At 44.2% G+C, this 14399-nt stretch overlaps 1 protein-coding gene and 1 long non-coding RNA gene across 4 annotated transcripts in view; one reads left to right on the top strand and one right to left on the bottom strand.

The window, feature by feature from the left end:
• The window catches only part of LOC144503867 (uncharacterized), a 208978-nt gene that overhangs the window by 40613 nt on the left and 153966 nt on the right, over window positions 1–14399 (top strand). The window lies entirely within an intron of this gene.
• Window positions 1–14399, bottom strand: part of LOC144503866 (islet cell autoantigen 1-like protein) — a 106291-nt gene that overhangs the window by 78159 nt on the left and 13733 nt on the right. For all 3 annotated transcript variants that reach the window (XM_078228872.1, XM_078228871.1, XM_078228873.1), the window contains 2 exons: window positions 7006–7048; window positions 5207–5375 (listed from right to left, as the gene is read on the bottom strand). In XM_078228872.1, coding sequence (XP_078084998.1) covers window positions 5207–5375; window positions 7006–7022 — 186 coding nt within the window. In that variant the 5' untranslated portion in view covers window positions 7023–7048. The remainder of the gene's footprint in view (window positions 1–5206; window positions 5376–7005; window positions 7049–14399) is intronic.

Raw genomic sequence — 14399 nt, 5'->3', positions numbered from 1 at the left:
TATAATGTGGGGAAGTGTGAGTTTACTCACTTTAATCCTGAGAACAGAAAAATAGGATATCTTTTAAGTTTAAAGTTTATTTATTAGTGTCACAAATAGGCTTACATTAACGCTGCAATGAAGTTACTGTGAAAATCCTCTTGTCGCCACACTCCGGCGCCTGTTTGGGTACACTGAGGGAGAATTTAGCATGGCTAATGCAGCTAACCAGCACATCTTTCGGACTGTGGAAGGAACCTGGTGCACCTGGAGGAAACCCACGCAGACACAGGAAAAACGTGCAGACTCCACACAGACAGTGACCCAAGCTGGGAATCGAACCTGGGTCACTGGTGCTGTGAGGCAGCAGTGCTAACCACTGTGCCACCGTGCCGCCCCTTTTACAAGGTGTGAAACTTGTCAATATTGATCAGGAAGACTAGTGCATTTGTATAGAGTTAACATGAAATTTGTATAGAGTTAAGAAAGCAAATGTCATGTTGGTCTTTATTGAAAGAGGACTGGAGTACAAGAATAAAGAAATCTTGCTACATTTGCACGGGGCTTTGGTGATTCTACACCTTAAATACTGTGAGGAATTCTGGTCTCCATATTTAAGGAAGGGTATATTTGCCTTGGAGACAGTACAGGAAAGGTTCATTGCATTGGATTGAGAGGGTTGATGAGAGGCTAAGTAAATTGGTCTCTATTCTCTGGAGTTTAGAAGAATGGGAGGTGATTTCATTGAAACATTCAAGATCATAGAAACCCTACAGTGCAGCAAGAGGCCATTTGGCCCATCGAGTCTGCACCGACCACAATCCCACCCAGGCCCTACTCCCATATCCCTACATATATACCCACTAATCCCTCTAACCTACACATCTCAGGACTCTAAGGGCAATTTTAGCATAGCCAATCAACCTAACATGCACATCTTTGGACTGTGGGAGGAAACCGGAGCACCCGGAGGAAACCCACGCAGACACGAGGAGAATGTGCAAACTCCACACAGACAGTGACCCAAGCCGGGAATCGAACCCAGGACCCTGGAGCTGTGAAGCAGCAGTGCTAACCACTGTGCTACCGTGCCGCCCAAGATTAACAAGGGTAGATGCTGGGACGGTGTTTCCCTGGCTGGGAAATCTAGAGCACGGGCATAGTTTCAGGATAAGGGGCTGATCGTTTAGGACTGAGGTAGGAAAAATTTCTTCATTTAAAGAATTGTGAATCTTTGGAATTCTTTACTCCACAGGATTGTCAATGCACGATTACTGGATATTAATTAGACAGCTCTACCAAAGAGCTAAATTGCCCCCTTCTGTGTGCATCATTATAGGATTCTTTTGATTAGACACATATACAGCACAGGCGTGTAATTTGCCAACACACAATGTTGATTAGCAAAGTCACAGATGTTACCCAGTCCGCCTGCGATTGCATTTTTTTTTAAACAACACCTTTGAAGGCAAAATTAAACACCAAAGATTACATCCAGATTTCCCTGTACATCTTTTATTTATGCCAAAACTGCTACTACAGTCCTCACTGAGTAAAGGCTAATCAATCAAACAGAGAGAAAATAAACGGCAAATGTTGGAGAACTAAAACAGAAAATACTGAAAACACAGATTGAGCCTCTCAGGATCTGAAGAGAGAAAAGACAGCTGAATGTTTTGTTCGGGATAAGAACATAAGAACATAAGAAATAGGAGCAGGAGTAGGCCATCTAGCCCCTCGAGCCTGCCCCACCATTCAATAAGATCATGGCTGATCTGACGTGGATCAGTACCACTTACCCGCCTGATCCCCATAACCCTTAATTCCCTTACCGATCAGGAATCCATCCATCCGCGCTTTAAACATATTCAGCGAGGTAGCCTCCACCACCTCAGTGGGCAGAGAATTCCAGAGATTCACCACCCTCTGGGAGAAGACGTTCCTCCTCAACTCTGTCTTAAACCGACCCCCCTTTATTTTGAGGCTGTGTCCTCTAGTTTTAACTTCCTTACTAAGTGGAAAGAATCTCTCCGCCTCCACCCTATCCAGCCCCCGCATTATCTTATAAGTCTCCAAAAGATCCCCCCTCATCCTTCTAAACTCCAACGAGTACAAACCCAATCTCCTCAGCCTCTCCTCATAATCCAAACCCCTCATCTCCGGTATCAACCTGGTGAACCTTCTCTGCACTCCCTCCAATGCCAATATATCCTTCCTCATATAAGGGGACCAATACTGCACACAGTATTCCAGCTGCGGCCTCACCAATGCCCTGTACAGGTGCATCAAGACATCCCTGCTTTTATATTCTATCCCCCTCGCAATATAGGCCAACATCCCATTTGCCTTCTTGATCACCTGTTGTACCTGCAGACTGGGCTTTTGCGTCTCATGCACAAGGACCCCCAGGTCCCTTTGCACGGTAGCATGTTTTAATTTGTTTCCATTGAGATAGTAATCCCATTTTTTATTATTTCCTCCAAAGTGTATAACCTCGCATTTATCAACGTTATACTCCATTTGCCATATCCTCGCCCACTCACTCAGCCTGTCCAAATCTCTCTGCAGATCTTCTCCGTCCTCCACACGATTCACTTTTCCACTTATCTTTGTGTCATCTGCAAACTTCGTTACCCTACACTCCGTCCCCTCCTCCAGATCATCTATATAAATGGTAAACAGTTGCGGCCCGAGTACCGATCCCTGCGGCACGCCACTAGTTACCTTCCTCCAACCGGAAAAACACCCATTTATTCTGACTCTTTGCTTCCTGTCGGATAGCCAGTCCCCAATCCACTTTAACACACTACCCCCAACTCCGTGTGCCCTAATCTTCTTCAGTAGCCTTTTATGGGGCACCTTATCAAACGCCTTTTGGAAATCCAAAAACACCGCATCCACCGGTTCTCCTCCATCAACCGCCCTCGTCACATCTTCATAAAAATCCAACATGTTCGTCAAGCACGACTTTCCCCTCATGAATCCATGCTGCGTCTGATTGATCGAACCATTTCTATCCAGATGCCCTGCTATCTCCTCTTTAATAATGGATTCCAGCATTTTCCCTACTACAGACGTTAAGCTGACCGGCCTATAGTTACCCGCCTTTTGTCTCCTTCCTTTTTTAAACAGCGGCGTAACATTAGCCGTTTTCCAATCAACCGGCACTACCCCAGAATGCAACGAGTTTTGATAAATAATCACTAACGCATCCACTATTACCTCTGACATTTCTTTCAATACCCTGGGATGCATTCCATCCGGACCCGGGGACTTGTCCACCTTCAGTCCCATTAGTCTACCCAGCACTGCCTCTCTGGTAACATTAATCGTATTAAGTATTTCTCCTGCTGCCAACCCTCTATCGTTAATATTTGGCAAACTATTTGTGTCCTCCACCGTGAAGACCGACACAAAAAACGTATTTAAAGACTCAGCCATATCCTCATTCCCCACTATTAACTCCCCCCTCTCGTCCTCCAAGGGTCCAACATTCACTCTAGCCACTCTATTCCTTTTTATATATTTATAAAAACTTTTACTATCATTTTTTATATTAATTGCTAGCCTAGCTTCATAGTCTATCCTTCCTTTCTTTATCGCTTTCTTAGTCTCTCTTTGTTGTTTCTTAAATTTTTCCCAATCACTTGTTTCTCCACTATTTTTGGCCACTCTGTACGCAGCTGTTTTTATTTTAATACTCTCCTTTATTTCCTTCGTTATCCACGGCTGGTTCTCCCTTTTCTTACAATCCTTGTTTTTTGCTGGAATATATTTTTGCTGAGAACTGAAAAGGATCTCCTTAAAAATCCTCCACTGTTCCTCAGCTATCCTACCTGCCAGCCTGCTCTCCCAGTCTACCTTAGCCAATTCATCCCTCATCCTATCATATTTCCCTCTGTTCAAACAGAGGACACTGGTTTGAGACCAAACTTTCTCCTCTTCCATCTGAATCAGAAATTCGACCATATTGTGGTCACTAGACCCAAGAGGGTCCTTCACAATAAGATCCTTAATTCTACCTACCTCGTTACACAATACCAGATCCAAAATAGCTCGTTCCCTCGTCGGTTCCGTAACATGCTGTTCAAGGAAACTATCCCGACAGCATTCTAAGAACTCTTCCTCCATTCCACCCTTACCGACTTGAGTCTGCCAGTCAACGTGCATGTTGAAGTCCCCCATGATTATTGCCGTTCCGTTTTTACACGCATCCCTTATCTGCTTGTTTACAGCCCTCCCTACCTCAACATTATTATTTGGGGGCCTATATACCACACCTACTAGTGTCTTTCTCCCTCTACTATTCCTCATCTCTACCCATAATGATTCCACGTTTTGTTCCTCAGAGCCTATGTCATCCCTCAGTACTACCCTGATATTATCTCTTATTAATAGCGCGACCCCACCACCTTTTCCTTTCTGTCTATTCTTCCTAAACGCCTGATACCCCTGGATATTCATCTCCCAGTCCTGGTCACCTTTCAGCCACGTTTCTGTAATGGCCACTAGATCGTACCCACTTGTGCTGATTTGCACCATCAACTCATTCACCTTGTTCCGAATGCTTCGTGCATTCAGGCAAAGTGTCCTTATTCCAGCTTTTATCTGGACCCGCTTTGATGAGTCGCGAACACCCTCTCCCTCTACTCCCTTATCTAAATTACCGCCTTCATTCACTTGCACCCTCTCCTCTACCATTAATTTTGTAATTCCCCTTACCCCTGCATCCTCCCCCCCATCAATTAGTTCCTTGATCCTAGTCAACTCTTCTAGCTCCCCTCCCCCCAACCTATCTAGTTTAAATTCTCCCCAGTAGCCTTAGCCAACCTACCGGCCAGGATATTGGTCCCTTAGCATTCCACTCAAAACACTCGTTTTTCTTTCCCGATGCTGAAACACATTTTTTGTTCACTTCTCTCAACATAGTCATTGTGATTGATCCCCTCCCACTGTTAAAACTGTCCTTGCTATACTAATTTAGAATACTGGTATCAATAAACCTTTGGAAAAGAATACCTTCCCAATACACTAGTATTTTGTCAGTATACACCTTGTGTTACACTCTCACTCTATTACCTCAAATCTCCTGCCAGTAATAAGATCACTATTTCTTCAGCTAGATATGTAGGTTAATTAACTCCATACTCAGCCCAAATCTGGAAGCATATAATTTATAGTCAGGTTCCTGGATGTTTCGGAAAGTGGATCAGATTTACACACCTACCTCTAACTTTGCATCCAAATCTGCGTCAGACGCCACGACATGCTCATCCTCTTTCTTTCCTGTTGCTTTGATGAGTGCCTGCTTTGTCTTCCAGTATTTCTTCTGCATCTGGCTCACCACTGACTTATCATCATTGAGAACATATCGATTAAACATCTCTCCCGAATACCTAGAGAGACGAAGGCAGCCAGTCATTTGTTGCTTCAATGAACTCAAAGCACATTATTTTTCCCCCATTGACAGGGTCTAAGTCATGTCCTGTTTAAGGTTGGTGAACTCTGCTTTAATTCAGAGTCTTAAAATATCCCATTATCATGCTAGGCCCTATGTTAAACTCTCATATTCTGGGTGGTTACACCAACCAACAATAATGAGGAGTCACCACTGTCAAAGATGTCTTTTAATCTCTGTATCTGATAGGAGCTGCCTCCTTGCCTTGCCCAATGCATCACAGGGAGCGATATCCAGTTGTCTCTCCTGTGTGCATTCTGACATATACTAGACACAAGGCAGAGGCAGAAGTCCAGGTTCAGTTTTCTCAGTCCCCCCCATGATAGCAAGATATCAGCAGCTATCATTTATCTGCTCTTTGATTCAATTTCCAGAGGAGATTATTTCAGACCTTTCGATTTAAAAGGGATTTAAGCTTTCTCCCCAGTCACCAGGGGTGGAAGTGCAAATTGGGAGAGGGGTAGTTTTCATTGGCGGAGGAATATTTCTGTTCTTGCACAGAATGAATTTCTGGTTAAGGCAAGGATCTGCAGCCACTTTCCACCCTGTTCATCACCTCATCAGGTGGGAAAGAGCTAGTTCAGAATGGGAATTCATGCCAATTCCCAACAGTGTTGGGGAGGAGTTGTCTTTTGAGTGTCCTTTGGAACTTCAGAGGTGGTTTGGGGGAAAAGTAATCTGAAGGTCTTTTTACAAACTACAGATATTTTTCTGCGGTGCAATTATGATTTAAAAATTCACTGTTCATGCTGGATAAAGATATGCAGACAAAATATAACAGAATAATTGGTTTTTTTTTAGCATCTATTTTAAGATTATTTTGGCGTCCTTCATTGCCTGGAGGTCAAATGGCTGGCGCACTGGTAACAACTACCACTGCAGTGAATCGGAGGTCTGGATCATTGGGAGCCCACCTTGGGAATAAAGAACCCTCTGTTCACATTCAAGAGCTCTAAAAATAAACTGGTAAACATGGCAATGTAAGGAGAAAGAGCAGCAGAAATGAGAGAGGAATGGACTGGAGAACAGTGTCACAAAGGTGCAGCAAGGTTAGAGAACAACAAGACGAAATGCCTTTGAGAATGTAACTGCCCATCAGCCAATAAGCTGATAAGCACAACATGAAGGTGAAACAATTCTAGGAATGACTGATAGATCGCAGAGCTAAACCAGCCCTGTAAATGATTGCTTCCAGCAGTGTTCTTGCACAAGTGATCGATGGGCTGTGAAACAACTTTGTTCACCAAGGCACAGAGGCAGGATGCAGGCTCTATTCTCCCTTTCTGCAGTTTTCACTATCTCCACTATGTAGCTGTAGAGAAGCAGAGGTCAATTCTACTCAGCCATTCATACCTCCCGACTGCCCAAATTAGAAAAAAATACAAATCACAGAAACCTGATCGGTGAACTTAAGCCACAAATGCGAGCTCAGAAAAGGTAACTGAACCTTTCCCCCGTGACATCATTTGAACTGGAACTGAGGAACGGCCTATTAATGCATTGGAGTATCCCTTGTGCAGTATCAGAATGCTATCTGATATTACTTCTGTTGCATAATAAATGCTTACCCTCGATGACTGTCCATTGTGTACTGCTTCTGTTGTGAGAAACCTGAACAGAGAATCAACAAAAGCAATTAGATTCCAGACTTTCAATTTCGGCACAATTTTTTAAAAGCCTTGCATTTGCACAGCACATTTCACAAATTCAGTTCATCCCAAGACACTGCATAGCCAAATAAGCATCCTTGTGAAGTGCAGTCATTATCTCACAAAAAGGGAACAGTAATTCTGTTGTCACTCAGATGTTAGAAACAGCCTGTGAAATGACAATCAATAGGTCTTTACCATCAGTAAGAAACATCCCATCAAGATGACATAATTATATACAGAAAATCAAAGAAGATTACAGCGTATGGCAGCTTGTTAAATAGAAAACATTATAAGACTTCTACAGAGGAGTTTGCCCCAATGGTCACCAGGCCAATGTCAATGTGGTGTGCTAATAGAGCAGTCAAAGAAGATGCCAGGTTCAGCCTCTTGTCTGTGCTGAATAAGTTGTTCTCAGCTAGATCAGTGCTAAACTAAGAGCAGAAAGAGGAAAAGAAATCAGCTGGGTAGTCTGTATGGACAGGATCAAACTCGAGACATGCTACCCTCCCACATTTACATAACACACTCACGCTCATTCTTGGGCTCCCTGACATGGGTGAAGCACGAGACGACTGCTGGCCAATAGCAAAGGCAAGGGAAATTGGAAAGGTGGCATATTCACGAATAAGCATTTTAATATCGTAGCTTCACTTTCATTAGGGCTCACTCACATGCTGATCAGATTCCAGTCACACAGGGTAGATAAAGATGTGGAACTTGAAACAAACAGATCAACTATGATCTTATTGAATGGTGGGGCAGGCTTGAGGGGCTGAATTGCTCCTATTTATGTTCTTCTATTCCTTTTATGCCCACCTGAGAGGGTAGATGGCCTTGGTTTAATAGATGGCACTTAAAAAAGAGAAGTCATTAATTAATCCTGCCTTGTTGTACTTTAACAAACATAAAATAGCCTTTTTTATTCATTTATGGGATGCGGGTGTAGCTGGTTCTGCCAGTATTTACTGCCCATCCTTAGTTGTCCTCGAGAGTGGCTTGCTAGGCCATTTCAGAGTCAACTGCATTGTGTCAATCTGGAGTCACACGCAAGCCAGACCAGGTAAAGAAGGCAGGTTTCCTTCCCTAAGGTGAGCCAGATGGGTTTTTAACGACACTCAACAATGGTTTCATGGTCATCATTAGACTTTTTAATTCCAGATGTTTTATTGATTTTAAATTCCACCACCTGGGATTTGAACTTGGGTCCCCAGAGCATTACTCTGGGTCTCTGGATTACTCATCCATTGTCAATACCACTGCACCACTGCCTCGCCTTTCTGGTTAACTTCAGGACACAATTATCACCATACCTTTCTCACAAGCCCCATTATTTCTTCTAACATATCCTGCTCTACAGTGTGGTTACTGTTAGGGGTTCTATAAACTACTCCCACAAATAACTTTCTACCTTCATTGTTTCTTATTCTACCCAAATTAATTCTATGTCTTGATCTTTAGAACTAAAGTCATTTCTCCCTAATGTACAAATGGCATCCTCAATTAACAGAGCTGTGTCAATAATAAGGTGGCATGGTGGCACAGTGGTTAGCACTGCTGCCTCACAGCACCAAGGACCGGGTTCGATTCCCGGCTTGGGTCACTGTCTGTGCAGAGTTTGCACGTTCTCTCCCTGTGTCTGCGTGGGTTTCCTCCCACAGTCTAAAAGACGTGCTGGTTAGGTGCATTGACCATGCTAAATTCTCCCTCAGTGTAGCCAAACAGGTGCCGGAGTGTGGCGACTCGGGGATTTTCACAGTAATCTCATTGCAGTAAGTCTACTTGTGACACTAATACTTAAACTTGCTCCTCTACTTTTTCCTAGCTTGCTATCCTTCTGAAGTGTACCCTTGAATGTTCAATTCCCAGTCTTTGCCAACTTGTAGCCATGTCTCTGTAATGGCTATCTGATCGTACATATTTATTTCTACTTGAGCTGTTAATTCATCCATTTTGTGGCGAATGCTATGCACATCCAGGTCCAGCACCTTTAGTTCTCTTTTTACTATTTTTGCAATCTCTGTTCCTTCCAGCCACGCTCCGATTATCATTTCTCTTATTGCTACCCTGTTCTCTTACCTTGGCCTCTCTCTTTAATTTATCACATCTTCCCTCACTTGATCCTGCACCCCCGCTATTCAATTGAAAGCCTTCTCTACCGCCCTAGTTATACGACTCACCAGAACACTAGACCCAGCACTGTCCAGATGAAGACTGTCCCAATGTCCACTTACCCCAATACTCATACCAATGCCTTATGAAACCCATTCTGACCAATTATTAATTAATTATAATAATTATTTAATTATAATAAATAAGATGAAAAGATGCCTTGGTCAGGTACCGCCAATCAGTCATCCTATCTTTTATTCTCACTCTGTCTCCCAATCAATTTCCAGTCAAAGTCATATTATTATTTCCATTTCCCTGCCTCTCATATCTGTTAATAATTCTTAGTGGGGAACCTTACTGAATGCCTTCTGGAAATCCACACTCAGATATCATACACACTCTTACTTATCTTATTAGTGACCTCAAAAAATTCAGCTAGATCAGTCAGACATAATTTATGCTGAATAAAGCTTTGCTGGCTCTCTCCAATCAGGTTATATTGGTACAAATGCTTAGTCACCCTATTCCTAATGACAGATTCAAGCAGCTTTTCCACAACTGACTTTGAATTGACAGGCCTGCAGTCACCCGCTTCTCCTTCCCACCCATAAAGAGAGACGTGCATTTACATTGCATTTTTCATGATGTTCCAATGCACTGTAAAGCAATGAAAAACATTTGAAGTCACCACTGCCATAAGACCATAAGACATAGGAGCGGAAGTAAGGCCATTCGGCCCATCGAGTCCACTCCACCATTCAATCATGGTTGATTTCAACTCCATTTACCCGCTCTCTCCCCATAGCCCTTAATTCCTCGAGAAATCAAGAATTTATCAATTTCTGTCTTGAAGACGCTCAACGTCTCGGCCTCCACAGCCCTCTGTGGCAATGAATTCCACAGACCTACCACTCTCTGGCTGAAGAAATTTCTCCTCATCTCTGTTCTAAAGTGACTCCCTTTTATTCTAAGGCTGTGCCCCCGCGTCCTAGTCTCCCCTGCTAATGGAAACAACTTCCCTACGTCCATCCTATCTAAGCCGTTCATTATCTTGTAAGTTTCTATTAGATCTCCCCTCAACCTCCTAAACTCCAATGAATATAATCCCACGATCCTCAGACGTTCATCGTATGTCAGGCCTACCATTCCTGGGATCATCCGTGTGAATCTCCGCTGGACCCGCTCCAGTGCCAGTATGTCCTTCCTGAGGTGTGGGGCCCAAAATTGCTCACAGTACTCCAAATGGGGCCTAACCAGTGCTTTATAAAGCCTCAGAAGTACATCCCTGCTTTTGTATTCCAAGCCTCTTGAGATAAATGACAACATTACATTTGCTTTCTTAATTACGGACTCAACCTGCAAGTTTACAAACAAAGAACAAAGAACAATACAGCACAGGAACAGGCCCTTCGGCCCTCCAAGCCCGCGCCACTCCCCGGTCCAGGATTGAATCCTGAATCCAGGATCCCCGCCCAATTTTCCAGCCTATCTACATACTAATATCCTATCCCCGAGCTGTCCCTCACAGCTATGATGCTTTGTTCATCACAACCTATTAACTCACCCCTACCCCCCCATTCCAGACCATGTGATCTCCAGGGAGAGGCGAAAACCCAGAGTGAAAACCCCAGGGCCAATATGGGGAAAATAAAATCTGGGAAATTCCTCTCCGACCCCCTGAGGCGATCGAAACGAGTCCAGGAGATCACACTGGCCCTGATCGGAAAATGCTTCCCAACCCTATTCATTTCCACTTCCACAAACACCATATGAATTCCCTGCCCCCGAGACAGGTTCCCAACTATCCGCAGTCTCGCTCTGTACTGGCACCAGCAAGATGATCATAGAATGAAGCCTTGAAACGAGAAACAAAGAACAATTAGCCCGCGCCGCTCCCTGGTCCAAACTAGACCACTCTTTTGTATCCCTCCATTCCCACTCCGTTCATATAGCTGTCTAGATAAGTCTTAAACGTTCCCAGTGTGTCCGCCTCCACCACCTTGCCCGGCAACCCATTCCAGGCCCCCACGACCCTCTGTGTAAAATATGTCCTTCTGATATCTGTGTTAAACCTCCCCCCCTTCACCTTGAACCTATGACCCCTCGTGAACGTCACCACCGACCCGGGGAAAAGCTTCCCACCGTTCACCCTATCTATGCCTTTCATAATTTTATACACCTCTATTAAGTCTCCCCTCATCCTCCGTCTTTCCAAGGAGAACAACCCCAGTTTCCCCAATCTCTCCTCATAACCAAGCCCCTCCATACCAGGCAACATCCTGGTAAACCTCCTCTGTACTCTCTCCAAAGCCTCCACGTCCTTCTGGTAGTGTGGCGACCAGAACTGGACGCAGTATTCCAAATGCGGCTGAACCAACGTTCTATACATCTGCAACATCAGACCCCAACTTTTATACTCTATGCCCCGTCCTATAAAGGCAAGCATGCCATATGCCTTCTTCACCACCTTCTCCACCTGTGACGACACCTTCAAAGATCTGTGGACTTGCACACCCAGGTCCCTCTGTGTCTCTACACCCTTTATGGTTCTTCCATTTATCGTGTAGCTCCTCCCTACATTATTCCCACCAAAATGCATCACTTCGCATTTATCAGGATTGAACTCCATCTGCCATTTCTTTGCCCAAATTTCCAGCCTATATATATCCTTCTGTAGCCTCTGACAATGTTCCTCACTATCTGCAAGTCCTGCCAGTTTTGTGTCGTCCGCAAACTTACTGATCACCCCAGTTACTCCTTCTTCCAGATCATTTATATAAATCACAAAAAGCAGAGGTCCCAATACAGAGCCCTGCGGTACACCACTAGTCACAGGCCTCCAGCCGGAAAAAGACCCTTCCACTACCACCCTCTGTCTTCTATGACCAAGCCAGTTCTCCACCCATCTAGCCACCTCCCCCTTTATCCCATGAGATCCAACCTTTTTCACTAGCCTACCATGAGGGACTTTGTCAAACGCTTTACTAAAGTCCATATAGACAACATCCACGGCCCTTCCTTCGTCAACCATTTTGGTCACTTCTTCAAAAAACACCACCAGGTTAGTGAGGCATGACCTCCCTCTCACAAAACCATGCTGACTATCGTTTATTCCTTTCTAAATACGCATACATCCTATCTCTAAGAATCTTCTCCAACAACTTCCCCACCACGGACGTCAAGCTCACCGGCCTATAATTACCCGGGTTATCCTTCCTACCCTTCTTAAATAACGGGACCACATTGGCTGTCCTCCAATCCTCTGGGACCTCACCTGCGTCCAGTGACGAGACAAAGATTTGCGTCAGAGGCCCAACGATTTCACCTCTCGTCTCCCTGAGCAGCCTTGGATAGATTCCATCAGGCCCTGGGGATTTGTCAGTCTTTATATTCTCTAACAAACCTAACACTTCCTCCTTTGTAATGGAGATTTTCTCCAACGGTTCAACACTCCCCTCCGAGACACTCCCAGTCAACACATCCCTCTCCTTTGTGAATACCGACGCAAAGTATTCATTTAGGATCTTCCCTACTTCTTTGGGCTCCAAGCATAAGTCCCCACTATTGTCCCTGAGAGGTCCGATTTTTTCCCTAACAACCCTTTTGTTCCTAACGTATGAATAAAATGCCTTGGGATTCTCCTTAATCCTGTCTGCCAAGAACATTTCGTGACCCCTTTTTGCTCTTCTAATTCCCCGTTTGAGTACTTTCCTACTTTCTTTGTACTCCTCCAGAGCTCCCTCCGTTTTTACCTTTAGAGAATCCTGGACTAGGACTCCCAAGTCCCTTTGCACTTTAGCATTATGAATTTTGTCACCGTTTAGAAAATAGTCCATGCCTCTATTCTTTTTTCCAAAGTGCAAGACCTCGCACTTGCCCACGTTGAATTTCATCAGCCACTTCTTGGACCACTCTCCTAAACTGTCTAAATCTTTCTGCAGCCTCCCCACCTCCTCAATACTACCTGCCCCTCCACCTATCTTTGTATCATCGGCAAACTTGGCCAGAATGCCCCCAGTCCCGTCATCTAGATCGCTAATATATAAAGAGAACAGCTGTGGCCCCAACACTGAACCCTGCGGGACACCACTTGTCACCGGTTGCCATTCTGAGAAAGAACCTTTTATCCCAACTCGCTGCCTTCTGTCTGACAGCCAATCGTCAATCCATGTTAGTACCTTGCCTCGAATACCATAGGCCCTTATTTTACTCAGCAGTCTCCCGTGAGGCACCTTGTCAAAGGCCTTTTGGAAGTCAAGATAGATAACATCCATTGGCTCTCCTTGGTCTAACCTATTTGTTATCTCTTCAAAGAACTCTAACAGGTTTGTCAGGCACGACCTCCCCTTACTAAATCCATGCTGACTTGTCCTAATCCGTCCCTGCACTTCCAAGAATTTAGAAATCTCATCCTTAACGATGGATTCTAGAATTTTGCCAACAACTGAGGTTAGGCTAATTGGCCTATAATTTTCCATCTTTTTTCTTGTTCCCTTCTTGAACAGTGGGGTTACAACAGCGATTTTCCAATCCTCTGGGACTTTCCCTGACTCCAGTGACTTTTGAAAGATCATAACTAACGCCTCCACTATTTCTTCAGCTATCTCCTTTAGAACTCTAGGATGTAGCCCATCTGGGCCCGGAGATTTATCAATTTTCAGACCTTTTAGTTTCTCTAGCACTTTCTCCTTTGTGATGGCAACCATATTCAACTCTGCCCCCTGACTTTCCTGAATTGTTGGGATATTACTCATGTCTTCTACTGTGAAGACTGACGCAAAGTACTTATTAAGTTCCTCAGCTATTTCCTTGTCTCCCATCACTAGATTACCAGCGTCATTTTGGAGCGGCCCAATGTCTACTTTTGCCTCCCGTTTGTTTTTAATGTATTTAAAGAAACTTTTACTATCATTCCTAATGTTACTGGCTAGCCTACCTTCATATTTGATCCTCTCCTTCCTTATTTCTCTCTTTGTTATCCTCTGTTTGTTTTTATAGCCTTCCCAATCTTCTGACTTCCCACTACTCTTTGCCACATTATAGGCTCTCTCTTTTGCCTTGATGCATTCCCTGACTTCCTTTGTCAGCCATGGCTGCCTAATCCCCCCTCTGATAACCTTTCTTTTGTTTGGGATGAACCTCTGCACTGTGTCCTCAATTACTCCCAGAAACTCCTGCCATTGCTGTTCTACTGTCTTTCC

Source organism: Mustelus asterias, chromosome 14, assembly GCF_964213995.1.
Source record: "Mustelus asterias chromosome 14, sMusAst1.hap1.1, whole genome shotgun sequence".
NCBI classification, from domain to species: Eukaryota; Metazoa; Chordata; class Chondrichthyes; order Carcharhiniformes; family Triakidae; genus Mustelus; species Mustelus asterias.
This window is presented reverse-complemented; position numbering and strand designations above follow the sequence as displayed.